General features: G+C 38.7%; 3 protein-coding genes across 4 annotated transcripts; all 3 read left to right on the top strand.

The window, feature by feature from the left end:
- The first annotated feature begins 1,959 nt into the window (after positions 1-1,959).
- LOC121795286 (phosphatidylinositol 4-kinase gamma 4-like) lies at positions 1,960-4,917 on the top strand. The gene is made up of 2 exons (XM_042193790.1): positions 1,960-3,869; positions 4,263-4,917. The coding sequence occupies exons 1-2, from the start codon at positions 2,532-2,534 to the stop codon at positions 4,635-4,637; spliced, it is 1,713 nt and encodes a 570-aa protein (XP_042049724.1). The 5' UTR covers positions 1,960-2,531; the 3' UTR covers positions 4,638-4,917.
- A 5,698-nt stretch (positions 4,918-10,615) lies between these two features.
- LOC121796674 (F-box protein PP2-B13-like) lies at positions 10,616-11,101 on the top strand. Its single transcript, XM_042195476.1, has one exon. It carries the CDS (start codon positions 10,616-10,618, stop codon positions 11,078-11,080), a length of 465 nt encoding a protein of 154 aa, XP_042051410.1. The 3' UTR covers positions 11,081-11,101.
- Positions 11,102-13,575: 2,474 nt separating this feature from the next.
- LOC121795284 (chromodomain-helicase-DNA-binding protein 4-like) lies at positions 13,576-17,269 on the top strand. 2 transcript variants are annotated; one of them, XM_042193788.1, is made up of 4 exons: positions 13,576-13,762; positions 14,342-15,613; positions 15,708-16,583; positions 16,857-17,269. In XM_042193788.1, the coding sequence occupies exons 2-4, from the start codon at positions 14,342-14,344 to the stop codon at positions 16,905-16,907; spliced, it is 2,199 nt and encodes a 732-aa protein (XP_042049722.1). In that variant the 5' UTR covers positions 13,576-13,762; the 3' UTR covers positions 16,908-17,269. The 2 variants fall into 2 exon arrangements, with proteins under 2 accessions (XP_042049722.1, XP_042049723.1); XM_042193789.1 differs by having other exon boundaries at positions 14,327-15,613.
- The last annotated feature ends 3,333 nt before the right edge of the window (positions 17,270-20,602 follow it).

Genomic DNA, 20,602 nt, shown 5'->3' with positions numbered 1-20,602 from the left:
CCTCCTGCCACATCATCAGGACAAGCAAATAGCCCAGCAATAGCCTAGCCACATCACCCCTAATTATATAAAACAAATAATTGACAATCACACAAAATACGGAATTAAATGTACGATACAGATACGAGAAAATTCAATAATATTATTTAAATTAACAAAAATACAATAAAAAATACATTAATTTAAAAAAAATTTACATTAAAAAAATACATTAATTTAAAAAAAATTACATTATTTAAAAAAAAAACACGACCTCCGCCTCACTCCTCGTCTCCGTCGCCCCTCTCGCCACCGTCACAGTCGCCGCCGCCTCCGTATCCGCCGGAACCCCCCGGTGCCCCCCGGTCTTCAAATCGTCACGCATGCTCACGAGCATTGCGTGAAGAAAACTCTTCTCCTCGGGGTCCGCCGCCGTCCGCCATTCGACTAACGTCTTGGGCATCTGAGCGCGCGTTTGTTGACGCGCGAAGAATTTGAGATCCTCTGTCGACTGGCCAAGGGGGGATGCCGACTGTACCTCCTGGGACCCCTCGGCGCCCCCCTCGCCTCCCGTTGCGCCCGCCTTTGACCAACCGGGCGAGTTCGGCGAGCGAACAATGGCGGGGACGGGAGCTCTTGAGCACCCTCGGGGAGGTCGTGGGAACCGCCGCTGTAATCACCGGTATAGTTTAGTCATTGCTTCTTCGGCCAGCCAACATCGACACCTGCCCGGAACTTCTCGGAGTCGTTCAGCACCTCGTAGCAGTTCCAGTAGGTGAACTTCTTATACAACCCGGGCTGGGGGAAGGCTTTCTCCGCTATCCTCCTACAGTCATCCTCCGTTTGGCTACTGCTCTGCATGCGGAGGGCGTTGGCGTACAAGCCCGAAAATCGGGAGACCCCAGCCCTGATTCGGTCCCATCCCTTCCGGTACTCCTCCCCGGTGCACGGCCTCCCCTCCGAGCAAAATCTCATATAGGCTGCAACAATTTTGGCCCACATGTTGACGATCCTCTGATTGTTCGAAGTCAGAGGATCATCACAGACACTCACCCACGCCTTGGAAAGCGCGACGTTCTCCGCGTCCGTCCACTTCCTCCGCACCGAGGGGTCGTCCTCAACCGGCTGCGACGACTGGCCGACCCTCTTGTCCTTCCCCTTGCCCTTCTTCTTTGCGGGGCCCCGACCCCGCCCTACTCCCCCCGTTTGAACCGGAGTTTCCGGAACACCGAGAAGATCAAACCCCAACTCCTCTAAGGAGAAAGTCTCATATTGCGTGAATTGCGCCTCCGTTGGGGTCGATGTGTGCGAAGAATCAGTCGGAAAATCAAAACTGGGGCGATAGACGCCCCCCCCCCCCCCCGCGGCGTCTCCTGCCTCGCCGTACCCCCCGTGGCGTCCCCTGCGTCGCCAGTACCCCTCCCGGCATCATTTGCATCCCGGGACCCCACCCCGGCATCATCTGCATCCCGGGTGTCCACCCCGGCATAGCCGGCAAACCCCCCGGCATACTCCCCCCGGGTGCCATCCCGGGCATCATCTGCTGCCACGGGTACATGTTGTAGTACCCGGGCATCGGACCCCATCCACCTCCCACGGGTACCGGGGGAGTTTGAGACCCGCTCGTCACTGGAGTACCTTCGTTGTTGTTCTCCATTTCGCGTTATTGATCTTGTACAGAAATTAAGATAGAGAGAGTACTCGTTAAAACAAGTGGTGTGAATGAAAATGACGTGCAAATCACGTATAGCCGAATGCTCGCCGAATGCTCGCCGCTCCTGAGCCTGCATCGGCGAGCGCTCGCGAATCGGCCAGCGCTAGCCGATTTTTTCGTCGAAATGGCGCTCGCCTGTTCCAATGGTTCGGCGAGCAGACCGACGAGCGCCAGAAATCGGCTAGCCGGCCTGCTCGCCGCCACTGGAGATGCTCTTACATAAAAATGAATAACGGCGTTAAAATGGTTACCGTGAAAGTGGAAATTCAACGCCCAGCTAAAACCGCGTTTGCTTTCTTCTTCTCCAACCAAACGCTAAATTTCTCTCACACTCAACAACATACCAAAAAAAGGGAAGAAAATTCTCAATTCTCCCTTGCACCTGTTCTCCATTCAATTCCCGCGAAGCCCGTTGTTCTCAGTCTAATTTCTTGGCGATTTAACCATTCTCCTCTTCCGAGGGCGCCGGTTACTTCGGCCCTTGCTCTTCGGTAAGAAACCCATTTTTCTGCTGGAAATTTATTCGATGATAGCAGAGGCGCTGTTTTGATTCGATTCCTGAAGCTTCGTTTGTGAAAAGTTTTATTTTTTAGCTTTTCTATTCTTCGATTTGTCATGTTTTGATTGAATGGCCAATCACGAATCCTGTTAGGGTTTGTGTGGTGTTTCTGTGAATTCCGGGTAGTTTTAGGTTACTGCATTTAGGTATAGATTGTGGTGTAAAGGTGAAAGCCTTGTATATAATGAATTGTTAGATATTTGGTTCTTTAGGATTTGGTAGTGTAGTTTCTTGTAGGGTTTGGGGATTCTGAGGTGAGGTTTAGAAAAACACAGGAAAATGTCTTCTGCGGGATTGGTTTCGACTGTCCCGGTCCGTGAGGATAGTATGACATTTTTACCTCCGCTATCGCCTGAACATAGTCAAGAGTCAATTTTGCTATTTGTGGCTATGCCGGGTTCCAAGGTCCCAATGCGGGTGTTGGAGTCCGATTCAATTGAATCTGTGATGGTCCGAATCCAGAGCTGTAAAGGGATTATACGTAGGAACCAAAAGTTGGTCTGTGGTGGTAGGGAACTGGCTCGAAGCAAATCCCTCGTGCGGGACTATGGTTTGAGTGATGGGAATGTTCTGCATTTGGTCCTTCGCCTCAAGGACCTTCAGGTTATTAAAGTGAGAACATGTTGTGGGAAAGAGTTCGAGTTTCAGGTGGAAAGGAGCCGGGATGTTGGTTATGTCAAGCGTCAGATTGCAAAAAGAAAATCGGAGCTCATTGAGGATCATGAGGTGTTGCTGAATGGCAAGCCGATTGAGGATCAGAGGTTGATTAATGATCTCTCTAAGGATAATACAGATGCTGTGATACATTTGTTTGTTAGGAAATCTGCTAAAATTAGGGGCTCACCAGTTGGGAAGAACTTTGAGTTGTCAATTGTTGCACCACAGCCGAAAGATGTAAGAGAATGTGATGTAGAAAGGGAACATAAGCCTTATGATTATGTGCCAAGGAAGGCCCCTGAAAGAGAAATTGTATTGGAGCCTGTAATTATAAACCCAAAGACCGAATTGCCTCTGGAGATTAGCAATATGATTAATGCTACTAGGGAAGGACTGGACCAGGGTAATCATCCAATTAGGTCTTTGGAGGGCACAGGAGGTGCATATTTTATGCTTGATTCGTCAGGAACTAAATATCTGTCTGTTTTTAAGCCAGCAGATGAGGAGCCTTTGGCTGAGAATAACCCTCGAGGGCTACCCTTATCGGAGGATGGAGAAGGTTTGAAGAAGGGAACAAGAGTTGGTGAGGGTGCACTGAGGGAGTGCGCTGTCTTTTTACTGGATCATCCAAAGAGTGGTAACCGTTCTTTCTCTGGTGATGTTAGGGGCTTCGCTGGTGTTCCTCCTACTGTTTATGTGAAATGCCTACATGAAGGTTTTAATCATCCTGGAGGTGTTTCTGTCAAGACTGGTTCATTGCAGATGTTCATGGAGAACAATGGAAGTTGTGAAGATATGGGGCCAGGTGCATTCCCCGTTGAGGAAGTTCACAAGATTGCTGTGTTGGATATGAGGATGGCGAATGCAGATAGACATGCAGGAAATATATTAGTAAGTAAAAGTGAAGATGGTCGAACTGTGCTCATCCCTATTGATCATGGATATTGCTTGCCATATAGTGTAAGTCTCATGACTCTCATCTACCTTCGTATATCATTTTTTATATAGTATCCATAGATTCATGTAAACCTCGTTTTTTATCTTTCATGATAAATGTTGTACAATTGTATATTGTGCCTTTGACAACGTCCAATCTTATGTTAAAATGTCATATTTTTGTGTTTCATGCTTTGAATTGAGTTAGGTTCTTATGGCATAAACTCAAATGGTACACATAGCAAACATCATAACCTCACTGCGTCTGTATGCAAGGATCATGCCAGAAATAAGACACATTATTACCTATACAGATTTTTCATTTCTTCATGATATGTTGATAAATACAAAATTTATTTGCTTGTCATCCATTCGTTACAATTGCACATTCTGATCTCTTTACTTCCATCACTGTAGTTTGTAGATTGCACGTTCGACTGGCTTTACTGGCCTCAAGCTCGCCAGCCTTTTGGCACCGACACCCTTGAATATATAAGGGCAATGGATGCAGAGATGGACATTGCCTTACTCAAGTTCCATGGGTGGGAGCTACCAAATGATTGTGCTCGTGTATTACGCATCTCGACTATGCTTCTGAAGAAAGGCTCTGAGAAAGGGCTCACCCCATTCGTCATAGGCAACATGATGTGTAGAGAAACAGTGAGGAAGATATCTGTCATCGAAGAGATAGTGGAAGAAGCTCTTGATTGTGTCCTCCCCGGCTCAAGTGAAGGTGCCTTCCTCGACTGTGTTTCGAGCATCATGGACCGTCGTCTTGAGGAGTACATATAACCCTCGTCCACTAGGAAAGTTTGGTATATAAGTGGGATGGATATGTCCATTGGTCTTGGTACATATGCACATTGTGTTGGTTGTGAATGTTTTCCTTAAAATTCTCAGCTCAGGGGATAATCTCCACCTGATTATCAACTTCTCCATTAGTCAGCATTCACTGGATTACGTTTTAATGGCTTTGGTAATTTGGGGATTTCTTTTTAGTTGAAAAATTACTTGTTTCATTTGCCCATGAAGCATATTATGAATTTATGAATAAGAATCTATTTTTTTAGCATTCATATGTTTTTGAGTTTCTAGTTGCCTGTAGGTCGGGCAGACATTTCAACTAAACTTATTTGTTGATTTTTTATAAGTTAAAAGTTTAACAATACATATTTCAGACAAGAAAATGAAAAGTTAATTGAGACACTTTTTCAAAGTTTCTCGATATGGGTACACAAATGGGGAAAAGAATTAGGGATAATTTGTCTGTAAATTATAAAATTATTTGTTAATGTTGCAACCAATATATATTCTCTAGTATAGCTTAATGTAAATTATAATTTAATAAATAAAAGTATTTGATCTAGTATGATACGATATTGTTTCACTACCTAAAACATGATGTTGCGTTGGTTAATATTCGATAGAGCCATATCAATTATTAGTTATCAAGCTATGTGAGTCTTAAAATCTTGATTGGTTGCAATTTTTAGAAGAAATTAATAGTTTGGTTGTAAAATCATAACTAGTTAATAGTTTGGTAATTAATAACTGGATTTTAAAGCTGGTACGCAAAACCAGGATTTAGCGAAAGTTTAGGAATTTATAGGTAAATTATCCAAAAAATTTGAGTCTGATATGTATTTAATTATGTGCATGTAATTGCTTCTTCGTTGAGAAATTATTCACTAGTCTAGACATGCCAAATAATAATATGATTTGGTATGTCCAATCATCGATTTTTTTGACGAGTGGATTCATGAAGGTGTTATAAATGAAAATCAATAGATGTGAATCTAACCTATTCATGGTTCTAAAATATGGAAAATTTCCCCAAAATTTGTGATTCTCTTATGTACGTACATGAAAATAATCACAATTAACGATATAGCACGCCGTAACTTAAATTTTGTTAGCATATAATCAACAAATTTAATTTTTAATTTTTTTAGAGCATATTAAAAATTCAAGAAAATTTTAAAATATATGATAAATTTATATATTCTTTATAACATTATAGACAGAAGAATAATTTTTCATTGATAGATTCCCAAGATTGGTAATATGATTAAATTAATTGATAATGATTTATCATCATTATAAAACCACGTGGTTATTATTGATTATAGTAATTCTACTCGCAATCATGACAAAAAAATATTTCTAATTGCTATCATGTTTATTGTTTTCCCAATCAATCTGGTTACTGCTTTTATTTAATTGCTCTGTTTATTTGTTTACTTGCTTTACCTAATTTAAAATCCAATCAAACTCCCTTTCTCCAGATAGTATATGAGGCTGAGTATGTGGTAGACAGTCTATAGAACTATTCCTATTCCATGTATTTGATACCTTGTAATTACCTTTAGCTATACTAGATCTACTTTATATATTTGCGGATATTTTTAGTACTAGTAAGTTGTGCATCAAAGGGCTTCAAAACTCTTAGCAGTATATGAATAAAGAAATAATTAATTAAGTTAAACTAGCAGCAAATTTGATTAATTTATAGACATATAATGTCTTTAAGTATGATAATTAAAATAAATTAAAAAGGAGTCTGAAATTGGTAACCTAGAATTGGAAGCTATGTCAATATTAATCACGTGAGATTGAAGTAAAATTTCTTAAAATTGACTTTAACTGGATTGAGAAATCTATCAATATTGGGATGAGGTTTATGCAAATCTCCTTGTATCCCTAACCAAACACATTTGTACTCTATAAATAGTGGAAAGAAAATCAACTCACTTGACATTCAAGTTCTATGTATATCAATGTTAGGAGGCTGACTTTCTAAATGTAGAACATTCAAAAATTGAGGTTTCATATTCTTTCAATACTGTTGGCAGAAGCCCAAAGTATCTCCTATATAAGTCATGTCTATTTAATCACATGAAATTAATTTGTTGTTTAGGTGAATTAACATTTAATGTAAGATGTAGCGCCTTATTCTAATCAAGGTGTTAAAATATAATTGAAATAAATATGCAATGCAAAAATCATGAATTTAATCAATTTAAAATAAATATTTAATACGACTAAAAGAAATAATAAATCTTATTTTCATAAAAAAAAATAATTTAGAAGAATAATTCTTTTAAGTTTGATAAAAATTAAATTTTAACAAGCGATGTCTTAATTAAGATTTAAGCCTAAAAAGATAAGTCAAGCCATATAATTTCCATAATATAAATAATCAGGTTAAATAAGAATACAACCAGTTGACTTTACCAATATTTGTGATTTGAGAATAGAATACAACTTATTGTGTTGACACAATGTCACACAATTATCAAAACTAACTAACATCAATTTCCCCTCAATTTTCCATCCATTTCAATGCTTGGAAACTTGCAGTTGCCGATACTCACATGACACAACAAATGTGGATTTCAATTTCTAACAAATTTAATATGATAAGAGTAATATTAAGGGAGAGTGTTAATTACGATGGCGCCATTATTACCGATTTCTATCAAAGCCGAATTTATCTTTCTTTGTTCATCTCTCTCGTAGGCATGCACAAACCGACCCGGCCCGACGGTTAACCGGCGGTTCAGAACCGCCGGTTCAGGAACCGGAACCGGGCCCGGAACCGGCGGGTCGAACCGGCAGAAGGGTCACAGGGTCGGAAGGGCCGGTTCAGGTTCGGCAATATATTGAACCTGAACCGGCGGTTCAAAACTGGCGGTTCGGCGGTTCGAACCGCCGGTTCAAAGGGTCGAACGGCATAGGGTTCGTAGGGGTTCGTAGGGGTTCAAAGTAGGGATTGGTATGAACCGGCGGTTCGCCGGTTTTGGGCGAAAACCGCCGGTTTTGGACGAAAACCGCCGGTTTGAACCGGCGGTTCCGACCGGTTTCCGCCGGTTCCGGAAGCTTTTCAGGCGTAGGGGCTAGGTGAGGTCAGAAACCGGCGGTTTGTGTCGGAAAACCGTGGACCAACCCGCCGGTTTTGTGGAAAAACCGCCGGTTTTGTGGTTGAACCGCCGGTTCAGGCGGTAAACCGGCGGTTCGGCCGAAAATTTGAAAATTTGAAATTTGAATTTTTTTTTATTTCTTCCAATTTTACTCCTATAAATACCCCACTTCTCCTTCAAGCAATCCAATCGGATACCAGTGACGAATTTGGAGTCGACCTCTCAGAAACCTTTCAAATAAACCTCCCGGACCGGTCAGTTGTGCAACAAAACCTCGAGTATAACTTGCGCTCTCTCTACACCGAATATGAAACCAAGTATAACACCACTCACCAAGTCAGAAGACCACCTCCTCCACAACATAACTATGGCTTTGCATTTCAAGCCGATTATGATGACCCCGACGCGCAATCCCAACTAGCCGACCTATACAACTACAGCACCAGCGGAAGGTCCTCAGGTATGGTCAGTGAATTAGATTTATATTTTGAATCACTCTTTTCCTTTGGTGATGAAGGTCCTACTCCTCCCGCCCAAATCGACGTCCTCGATTGGTGGGGAACCCACGACAAAGATTTTCCCATCCTTGCTTCAATGGCCAAGGAGATTTTTTCTGTTCCGGCTTCCACAGTCGCCGTCGAGTCCGCTTTTAGTATTGGCTCGCGCGTTTTGGATGAATCAAGAAGTAAGCTCTCGGCGAAAAATATGGAAGCAGTGATGTTACTTGATGATTGGGCCAAAGCTGACGTCCGAGAACAAGAAAATGATTGGAATGATCGTCAAGAGGGATCACAAGATGAATTCACCGGGGATGAAGATTAGGCCAACCGTCAACCGCCGCCGGCCAAGCCAAATAGGTAAGTAAGGTAAGAGAACTACGTGGACTTTGATTCCCTAATGCAAATGAGCAATTGGGATATGTAGGCACCTCAACTTAAATTTTTTAAGTTGAGCTCAAGTTCTTTTTCTTTTATTTCTTTTTTTTCCCATTAATTCCTACTTTAAAAATATGCAAATACAATTACATAATTGTATTTGTATATACTCTAGTCGATGAAGTATATTTCTCTATACGGCTAAATGAGGGAAACTTTTGACAATTCTACTATAATTGTTGATTGTTAGACGAAACTCAACATTTAAAGTTGAATTGCTAAAGGTGTCCTTAATTTAGTTATGTAGAAAGATCTTCTTCGCCGGTTAAGAGTATATATATAATATACTTATACGTTTAAGAACTTCAACGTCATTTCTTGTCATTTGTAATTAGTTCTTCACTAGTAGTCTCATTTGTATTTAAATTTTGTTTAAGACTTCAAGACCGCCATATGTTTTCAATTTGTAATTGTTGTAACTTGTAACGTGTAATTTGTAAACATGCAATTTCAATAAAATTGCAACTTTAGCCGTATTTTTTTCAATTTTATTTACTCACATTGCATACAAAAACAAACTTGAAAAGTGTAATTTAATTTGATTAGAATTGAAAAGTTGAAAAATGCAAAAAAAAAAAAAAATTCGTCGAACCGCCGAACCGGCCGTTCAAGCCGAAAACCGGCGGTTTTGAACCGCCGCGTAACCCGCCGGTTTTTTGAACCGGAACCGGAACCGCCGAGAGCTAGGCGGGCCGGTTCAGGTTCGGCAATTTCTCGACCCTTGAACCGCCGGTTCGGGCCCGGAACCGGCGGTTTATGACCCTTGTGCATGCCTAACCTCAGCTACTTCTAAAAAAGACCAACAATGAAAAATATCCATAACTCCTAACCGTTAATTGAGATATGAATCTTTCAGAATCAAAACTCTGACTTTACCACTGATTATTATAAACAAAATAAATAAAAATATAGTAATTAAAAAGGTTGTGAGCTCAGAAGCCTTAGCCAGTAGCTTGTGTCGTGAGCTCGGAACCAAACTTGGATTGCATTGCACATGCATGCTCATTCGCGGTATTGACACCCATAAGCCATAAGGCAAACAAAACAATGAATGGTTGAAATAAAAGCTAGTCAAAATCTTGAAAGGTACTTACTTGTGATTCGTGAATATGTGCGAACGTTTCATGGACCATGAATGTGGGTGGGGTGGGGTGCTAAGAGCATCATTAACGCATAGGGGCCGGGCCGCACCTGGGTCCCGGCCCGCGTCACAGGCATTGGAGGAGAGGAAGTTCCGGTCCCGGGGACTCAGTCGCTGCCCAGGGACGGTCCCGGGTTCCGGCCCGGGTTAGCGTTGGAGGGTGTCGGGACGGGCCGCAAACCCCCAAATTTTTTATTTATTTATTTGTTTGCCCATTTATACTCATTTCTTCAACATTCTTCCACCAATTTCTCCATTTCTATCCTTTAAATTATTTCAATATTTTTTCTAGGACTTATAATTTTTATTTTTTAGGGCTTAATAATTTTTTTTAGGATTTGTAATTTTTTTTCTAGGATTTGTAATTTTCTTTTTTCGACTGAACAATAAATTTTTCCGGTTTTAATTGTTCAACGTATTGCATTTATGAGTAAAATAGGTTGAAGTTGTGAATAATGTCATTTATTAGTTGCGGCCCGGGTTAGAGCCAGCAGGGTTAGAGCAGTTGTGGCCTGAGACTGGAATTTAGGGGAATGATGACGTGGAGGGGACTTGGAGCCTGATTCCAGGCCGGGGTTAATGATGCTCTAACATTCTCATAACAAGTTAAAGATTATACTATCTGTTTAATACTTTAATCTAAAAAGAAAAGTTAATTGAAGTGAAAGGGGTCCCTTAAATACTCCTTTTGACCAAGGCACATAGTTCATCAACTAGTAGTACTATTAATTATAATCAAGCTCCATGTAAACTTACATATTTAGAAATGAATGTATGTACAGATTTGATAAGGTGGGAGAGGTGAAAGCAGCAGAGAGGCTCGAAATAGAGGGCAAGATAAGAAGCCAAGCACTGTCTCCCGAAACCAACTATGGCGCATACCTTGTATTCAAAATCAGTGATGATGCATACGGCCTCAACTCCATACCATGTGAAACCTTCGTAGCTTCCGGGGACCGCCTGCTGCCCACCAACACCGCCACTTTAGACGACACCATTAACCGCCCCCTGCACGCCCTCTTCTACGGGAACAGGCTGCACAAGATGAAGGAGAGGGTAGGGCTCAACCCAGCCGCCCCTTCTAAGAGACAAGATGGCTGGCTTGAAATGCACATCGGAGACTTCTTTATAGGAGCCGCTGACACCGGCGACATAACCATGGCTGTCACGGAGGTTAAGGGTCATCAGCTTAAGGGAGGACTCATTGTTGAAGGAATCCATGTCAGGCTTAACCCCTAGTTGAGCACTTTTTTTTTTTTTTTTTAATTTCATTCATTTATAGATGCACATGTTGTTGTAAGAAGTTTGTATTAATTATAATAAAACTGAATCAATCGAACATATAGATTTAATTTTCTATTGACTATTATCACTTGATTGGCATGAATAAGTCCCTCGCCCCTTTCAGATTAAATAAAGGGAGACGCCGTTCACTTTTACTTTCTCAAGTGTATTCTGATAATGGAGTCTTATTTTGTATCTTTGACATTCAACATTTGGTTATCAATCAAATCTATACCAAGGGCTAATCAACACTAGAGACAAAAGAAAGAATAAATACTTAGGTAGGCCACAACCCTACCTCTCTCACATTAATTTGCAGTACTATTTCCGTCTGTGATTAAATGTCTCATATTTGACCGGCACAGATTTTAAAAAATTATTTGACTTTATGTAGTAAAGCGGGTAGAAAAGTTAGTGGAATGTGGGACCCACTTTTATACCTCACGTGCGGGGGATGGGGCCGGGGGGGGATGAGGAGGACGGGGCCGACGAGGGAAAGAAGACCGTCTGGAGCGAGACGGAGTACGTCGCGCTGGCAAAGGCATGGGTCGTTGTAGTCGAGGATCCCTACATCGGGGCTAACCAGACTATCGACAGATTGTAGAGGTGCTTTAGCCAGAGCTACCTCAAATTCAAACCACCAGGTGGGAAGCCTCACAATGGAGAGCAATGCCCAAAACAGTGAGAGCGGCTGAGGAGGGCAATCAACCGATTTGCCGGCATCTACGAAAATAACATCCGCACGACAACCAGCGGCATATCCATGGAGGATGTGAAGACTTTGTCCATGCAGCAGTACCCCGACAAGGAGAAGAAGTTCGGCGTTTTCAAAACCTCTAATGTGTTAGCAAATAAAAACCTCTAATGTGTTAGCAAATAAATTAACTTTCCTTGATTTAAGTAGCACAATAGATCATCCCAAGGCCCAAACACGAACAATAAATCATCAGGCATAAAAGTTTAGGCACATGTGTATAGTAACAAAATCAAAATCTCTATACAAAATCTGCTATTTTAGTAAATTATTGAAATTTCCTAAGTAGGAGTATTATTTGTTTAATTCGTTGCAAATTTTGGCTGGATTACCAATTTGAACGTAATTAAGTCACTCAAATATTTGCACATAAATACAATCGATCAAAATATTCAAAACACACATGCACAATTGAAGTGAATTCGCAAATAAATGTGTAATCATGAGAAAAAGGCATAATAATGAGAAAAAATATTTTTGTTTTTTTAAAATCAATATAAAGTAGCATTTGTAGAAATTTATCCGTGTTGCTCTACGCAGTTTAATTAGTTTTGTAAGGTGCTATAACCGAAACGTGGAAGACAAGCCCGTCTAATATTTTTACTAATCTCTTAATCATGTTTCAGAATCAACATTAGATTCAGTAAGTCATAATACTATGTGTAATGATAAGAAGAGGCATAATAGTACTTGATAAATTTTAAATTATTTTTTTATCATTCTGAAGTATTTGTAAATACTTTATCATTGTTAGTTTACGGGATATTTCTCTAAAATCATGAACTTCGCCTAAAATTTGGTATTTCCGATAAACTTTGAAATTGGTCTATAATGTCACAAACTTTGTATTTTGTTTGGTATTTCTCAAACTCACTCAAATAAGATATTTTCATCAAAATCTTATTTTACGTAGACAACCATAATACGTTTTATGATATTTTAAACCTGAACATGTAGGATAAAAAGTCACGTTGAAAACCACGTTAATTTAATTGTGTCAAGTATGATAAAAAAACCCGTAAGTTAGTCAAATATAGATATGCCATGAGAAATACCAAATAAAATGCAAAGTTTGTGATATTATATAGTACCATTTTAAAGTTCGTGGAAAATACCAAATTTTTGGCAAAATTTATGATTTTAGGGACCAATTTCCCTTAGTTTACACAATTTAGTTTGTTACGGTGGGAAAAAAATATGGAGTATAAAATAGTAAAAACAAGCTTCATACCTCTTAACCTCCTATATAAGTATATGAATAAATGGGTAAATTTGTCAGAATTATAAAGTTGGTAAAATCATTGTTCTTCTGACAATTTTAAAAATAAAATTAAAATCCATAAGTTTAGATTTCTTAATTGTAATTATATGATTAAACAATTGTGGCACATATAATATTATCAATTCTGTAGATAAGTAGACACCATTAATTCACAGTAAATATTTTTTACTATTATATCGGATTTAGTTTAAAAAAAATTAATGTGTGAATGATTTTAAACATTGGAGTAGTTCTTTTTTAAAGTGTGGCCGAAAAAGTTTGACGAAATTTAATTGAAGTTGAAGTATGTCTTGGTAATTTAATTGCTAGCAATAAATTCCTTGCTTCCAGAGTTAAAACTTTTTACCTCCAAATCCTTTTGACGTATCTATATAATAAGTGTGGCGTGAGAGAGGAAAAGAGAGAGGAGGCAGTTGCTGTGTACAAATTAGTTTTTGCTTATTACAGCATTCTCTCCCCCACCCACACTGCTACCCTCTCTTTCTCTCTCTACAACTTCGGAACTTCCTCAGCGTTTCCATTTATATATACTTTTCCTGCTCCTATTGCTTGACTCGCATCTAATTTTTCTGAGGAACAAAGACCAGCTCCATTTTATTCGGTAATTCTTCCTTTCTGAGTCTACCCGTTGAAATAGATATGATCAGAAGATGGGGTTAACTTGTCAATAATTTTTTCTTATTAAAATCGTTTCTGCTAATGGATTATGATTGTTTTTTATTGGAACTTGAATAAATTACTGAAGGGTATGAATTGTTTGAATTCATTTCGATCTAGGGTTTTTTTGGGGATTTATCATTTTGGAGATGAATAAGATCGGTTTAATTAGTTCTGAGATTTCTTCGAACTTTGGGAATCTGGACTCATATGATATTTAGAGACTAAATTTCGATTTTTTTTGTGATTTGATTCTCATATATTGCTGAATTATTGTAGAAATTAAATGGGATCGATCTTCTGGATTATTTTTTTAACTGGTGTAAAAACGGTAAATATAAGGATTGGAACTGAGAAAACGTTGATCTTTCTGTTTAATTTGCTCATTTCTTGCTCCCTGTGTATAGCTTATTGGCTAAATACTTTATATTGAATCGGTTCTTCAGCGTTGCATGATTTACATATGGAGTCTTATACTGTTTCAATTTTGAATCGTAATGTTCTATAGCGGGTGCCTGAACAGATGGCAAGGGGAGGCAAGGTTAGTTACAAACGCAAGACGAGAAATAAAGTCCGATTGGAGAAAAAAGGTTCAGATGAGTCTGATGAAGATTATAGGGTGGATGAAGATGAAGAGTTTCATTTGTCTGAAGATGACTATTGTTCTTCCCTTGCTGAGAATGAATCAGATGAGAGTGTTGGGAAATTTGATGATGAGGAAGAAGAGTGGATAGAAAAGAAGGTTAAGACTAAGAAGATTGGCAAGCCAAAAGGGCGAAAATCTTTTCAGACAAGAAAGAAAAATATGGTTGTGAAGTCTAGAAAGAAACAGGTATCTGACAGTGAAGAGGAAGAGGAAGAGGAAGAGGAATATGATGATTATTGTGTTTCTAGTGTGAGGCAACAAAAGAAAAGTGAAGAAGAAGAAGAAGATTATGATGATGAGGATGATGATATTAGATTTTTTCGTCGAGAAGATGAGGATGACTTTGTTGATGAGAATCCAAGCAAGAAATCCCGAGTTTCAAGAACCGAGATGTATGAGGATTCTTATAATGAGGAATCTAAAGAAATAGATAAACTTGCATTTAGTGAAGAAAATGAAGATGATGATTATAATGATTCTGATGATTCTGATGATGAAGAATTTGCTCCAGTTGAGGTTTTGAAATGTAACAGTAGAAAGCCAGTAAGAAGACGAGTTTTAAGGACAAAAAATAGGTCTAATCCTTCAAAGGAATTTAAAGATAAGAACACTGCTTCAAGGAAAAGGAAAGCAATCAAGGAGTGGGGTTGGGGCAGGAGGAAGAAAGCAACTGTAACTGTGAATTCTGATTCTGATATTGATATTGTGAGCTCAGAATCATCTGATTATGAGTACACAATATCAGAAGAAGAGAGAGAACAGATTAAAGAAGCTACTCAATTTTGTAAAAGGTCGAACACTAATTTAAGGAGCTCTAACTCTTTGAAAATGACTGAAGAGGAAAAGTTAGTGCCTATAAAGGGAAAGCGCCCAGGAAGGAAGGGTAAACAGAAGGTGGTAGATTTGACTATTGAGATTGTGAAGCAAGTTTGTGGGATTTGTTTATCTGAAGAGGGTAAACACACAGTCAAAGGAGTTTTAAATTGTTGCAGTCATTACTTTTGTTTCGCTTGCATCATGGAATGGTCGAAAGTGGAATCTCGCTGTCCTCTCTGCAAGCAAAGGTTCGCAACCATCAGTAGAACTGCACGAACGGATGGTGGGAATGATCTAAGGGATGCAGTTTTTCCGGTTCCTGAGCGTGATCAGGTATCAGGATAAACATTTGTAAATTTATGTGATCAAGAAACAATACTGTCTTTCTTATCTCTTACTTATTCCTTTCTTAATAAAAAACTGTCAGGTTTATCAGCCATCTGAAGAGGAGCTTAGGGGATATCTTGATCCATACGAAAATGTTCTTTGTACTGAGTGTCTGCAAGGTGGGGATGATGCATTTATGCTTCTCTGCGACCTCTGCGACTCACCTGCACATACTTACTGTGTTGGTCTCGGACGTGAGGTGCCAGATGGAAATTGGTACTGTGATGGCTGTAGGCCAACGGCCCTTGCTTCCTCAAATGCTCAAGTTCTGAATTCTACTCCTGATCATGGACCAAGCAACAATTTATCAGTTGGCTCGTCACCCGGTTGTGCTGTTCGCGAAACTTTCGATCTCAATGAGGCATACGTACCTGACACCCCATTGAGTCATGTCAGCGGGCACTCTCAATCACCAAGGCATGCAATCGGGCATCTTCAACCCACTTCGCCTGCCTCTGGGTCTGGGGCATTCACTCTGCATGACAGACGACGGATACAGCAAGTGATACATCGATTCAGAAGCCGGCAAGCTGAAGGGAATAATGGTGTGGCCTCAGCGTCAGCAATCAATACTTTTGGTTCACAAATCGGTCGTGGAGTCATAGCAACTCAAAACACAATCATGCCAAGGATGGCTTCACAAAATATATTCCGGGGAAGACTGGCTGACTATAGCACATCTTCATTGTGCAATAGGGATTCCTTCTCTCCAAGATTAAGCAATTTGAGGGGAGGTGTGCTTCAAAGTCAACCTTCTACCTCGAATGCTCACCCTTTTGGTGGACTATCACAAAGTGAATATGCTGGGATCAATGCAAGAATTGGCGGGGATTTGGTTCAACAGCAACTGCATCATTGCAGTACCACATCAAACACTGGGGCTGATGCTAGCACACCGCCATTTCAATTTACAGAGGTGAGAACTGAGCCGTTCTTTCTAGTAAAAATCATGGCTATAGATCATTTTCAAGAACACAATATGCTTGAATACAATGTTTTAACTCTTAATCAATGTCTTTATATGGGTGTGTTCCTGCTGCGTGTTTTTTAATGTAATGGCTTGAGTTGCCAAAAAGAGTTTAGAAACTTTTTTTTGATTGAACACGAGCTTATACTCTCGTGGTCACCTCTAAATCATTTTCATGCACCTAATGTTAGTTACTTTCTGGTTAACTTGATGTTGAGGCAGGCTACAGTACCTTCAAGGACATTACAAGGATCTCTACACACTCGGTTTTAGCTGAACAACATAGCATTTTGAGTGGACTATTTCCAGCAAATACACAATTTTTATTGAGGGGCCAACATCCATAAATGCAGACACATCGAATCCAAGGTTGATGCTTATCTTGCTCCCATTGCTTTGTCAGGAATGCGATGAGTAACCTGATGCACACCCTTCTTGTCTCAAAATTCTCCCCCTTTTTAGTAGGTTTTATACTTGATTTTGTCCACACAATATTTGCTAACGCGTGTAGATTAGGTTGTTGCTGACATTTTTTATTTGTATATGGATCTAAGAACAGGCACTCTTTCCCTGCGCTATTTATTGGCTTGTCATATTTTTTTGAAGCAATCAGAAACTGCATTTCTTCAACAATATTCATTTCGCTCTACTCTAGGGGAAGTATGGGGGGAGGGTACATTTTTATAGTATAAATTTTCATTTCATGAAAATGATATTATGCTTAAGCTTTTCTATTCAGAATTAAAAAATACAACTCAACTTAAAATTGATTGACCAATATATTCTAGGTACTACGGAGTACTTGTTTTCTGGATTGCCATAAGTTGAACGAATTGAATATGTGTAGTGCCCCAAAAACAGGCTTTGACGGAATCTTATATTCCGATGAGAAAATGGCCGATTTAAGATTATTCGATAATAAATTAAATATCATCACAAGTATGTGTGAAGTAAATTGAATTTAGTGCTTGAATAAGGATACACGAATCTAGATTAATACTATAAGTATATATGTATAAAAATATGAGGAAATAATTTAAATGTATTAAAAAGAAAGTTCATCAAATTGCTCTTTCCTATCTAGAGTGTCGATCCTTTCCTCTCTTTTTTTTGGTTATGATTTTTTGCCTATATTCCTCAAATTAGTGGACAAGAATTTGTAGATTTTAAAATTGGCTTTTACCATAGAATTCTGTAGATTTAATAAATATATGTAGAAGAGTCTAGATGGCCAAGGAGAGAGTATAAAAAAAAAACAGGGAAGAAACAAAAACAATCCTAGTAATTTCAACCTTACCAAAAACGCGCTCAACCCACTTCTTTCGGCCATCTCTCGAAATCTCTTCTCTCTTCCGATGAATTTCCCTTGCCGTCGGGAATTGGCAGCCACCATCGCCGGACTTCCATCCCCATTCTCTTCTGCCTTCCCTCATACAGAGATTTCCCTCGGTCTGTATTCCTCTGCCCCTTCTCCAGCGTTTGGTTCTACTATCCTCCTTTGGCCGACGTTTTGCTCTCCTCTCCTTGCACCCGCACTACACTCTGTAAATGCACATGAACCTAAAAGAGAATATTCAAACAAATAGGGCATGACTTAATTTATAATCATAAGCATGAACATGAATTATTACTTGAAAAGTTGGTCTTACTATTTTAGACTTTTAGTTGTGTATTGCAGGTAGAGCTGCCCAAGGTTAAAACCGAAACCGAAATTGTAACCGCCGGTTACGGTTCCGAACCGAAACCGTGAATTTTAGAACCGCAGTTCGGTTCAGGTTCCAAATTTTTCGAACCGAAATGGCGACCGAACCGTCGGTTCCGGATAGTTCCGAACCACCAATGCAATGATAAATTTAAACATAGTTAATCCTTATATTAAAACTATACTCCATTATGGTAATACTATTTCACATTGAAACTATACTCCATTATAATACTATTTCCAATTTTATTAATTAACACGTTTTTTTTTACGTATGGAGTCTATGGAGTTTGGATCATTATTAATAAATATTTATCAACATTGTTTAATAAAACTTAGAAGAATTGATCATGTGACATCCCTAACCCGAAACATGCATTATTTTGCATATTAGCATATTTTATTGTTATTACATATTATATTGTCATTTTTAGTGTAGAGATACTAAGTGTGTCATAGAGAATATATTTATTGTTATTGATTTAGGATCATTATTATTTCCTATGTAACATATATATATATATATATATATATATATATATATATATATATATATATATATATATATAGGGTAGCGATCTATGGCAAACACCTCTTAACCAAATAACTAGAGAACAAATAATAGCCCCAAGATCAAAAAATCAAGGGCTGACATTCAACATATGATCAAGAAAATTAAGGGCTGAATTGGTTCACTATAATAAGGCTGGGGCAAAATAGTCATTTACAAAAGTTGGAAATAAGAGCAGAAGGATCCCTGGATGCCGATCGCGCCTGTGATGATCGGCGCAAGAGAAGAAGGCAGTCGGGGTCGCCTTGCTGTAGGATGTCCTCGACCGGGTGGTGGAAGAGGTCAAGGACATGGAGGAAGTTGTTGAACATCTCGAGAGTGGTGGTGGAGGAGAGATCCTCGCAGCCGTCGGCGAGACAGGCTTCGCGGCAGGGGAATTTGACTGTCAGTTGGTCGAGAGAGTTCTCGAAGTTGCCGATCTGTTGGTTGAATGGGATTCGCCTCGTCTGCATGCCCACATCACATTACTAAATAAATTTTGATGCTCCCTATATTTAATTTGTAAGATTTAATCAAATACTATAACACCGTTAATCATTTAATTATAAAAATTGTAAAATGTTCATGAATTTAATTATTGCCATTAAAGTAAAAATATAAAACGGCCATTTTCATAATTATATATAGACGATCTGTTCTTATACTCTTTAATTTCTATCTAAATATTTCTAATAGTGATGTGTTTTGTTAACAATAGTGAAGTAAAATTATGCTAAGAGTGGTGTGTTTTTTTAAATAAGAGTGAAGTAAAATCATGCTAAGAGTGATGTGTTTTGTAAACACGAGTGAAGTAAAATCATAATAAGAGTGATGTGTTTTGTAAACAAGAGTGAAGTAAAATCATGCTAAGAGTGATGTGTTTTGTAAACAAGAGTGAAGTAAAATCATGCTAATAGTGATGTGTTTTGTAAACAAAAGTGAAGTAAGATCATGATAAAGGTGATGTGTTTTGTAAACAAAAGTGAAGTAAGATCATGCTAAGAGAGATGTATTTTGTAAACAAGAGTGAATTAAAATCATGCTAAGAGTGATGTGTTTTCTAAACAAGAGTGAAGTAAAATCATAATAAGAGTGATGTGTTTTGTAAATAACAGTGAAGTAAAATTATGCTAAGAGTGATGTGTTTTGTAAATAAGAGTGAAGTAAAATCGCAATAAGAGTGATGTGTTTTGTAAACAAGAGTGAAGTAAAATCATAATAAGAGTGATGTGTTTTGTAAACAAGAGTGAAGTAAAATCATAATAAGAGTGATGTGTTTTGTAAACAGAAGTGAAGTAAAATCATGCTAAGAGTGATGTGTTTTGTAAACAAGAGTGAAATAAAATCATGCTAAGAGTGATGTGTTTTGTAAACAAGATTGAAATAAAATCATGCTAAGAGTGATGTGTTTTGTAAACAAGAGTGAAGTAAAATCATGATAAGAGTGATGTGTTTTGTAAACAAGAGTGAAGTAAAATCATGCTAAGAGTGATGTGTTTTGTAAACAAGAGTGAAGTAAAATCATGATAAGAGTGATGTGTTTTGTAAACAAGAGTGAAGTAAAATCATGATAAGAGTGATGTGTTTTGTAAATAAGAGTGAAGTAAAATCATAATAAGAGTGATGTGTTTTGTAAACAAGAGTGAAGTAAAATCTAACCACTAAAGTTGTTCATTGAAAGCAACGAAAATTTTGCATTTCTCATAAATTCTTCTT

The sequence above is a fragment of the Salvia splendens genome, chromosome 3 (genome assembly GCF_004379255.2).
Source record: "Salvia splendens isolate huo1 chromosome 3, SspV2, whole genome shotgun sequence".
NCBI lineage: Eukaryota > Viridiplantae > Streptophyta > Magnoliopsida > Lamiales > Lamiaceae > Salvia > Salvia splendens.
This window is presented reverse-complemented; position numbering and strand designations above follow the sequence as displayed.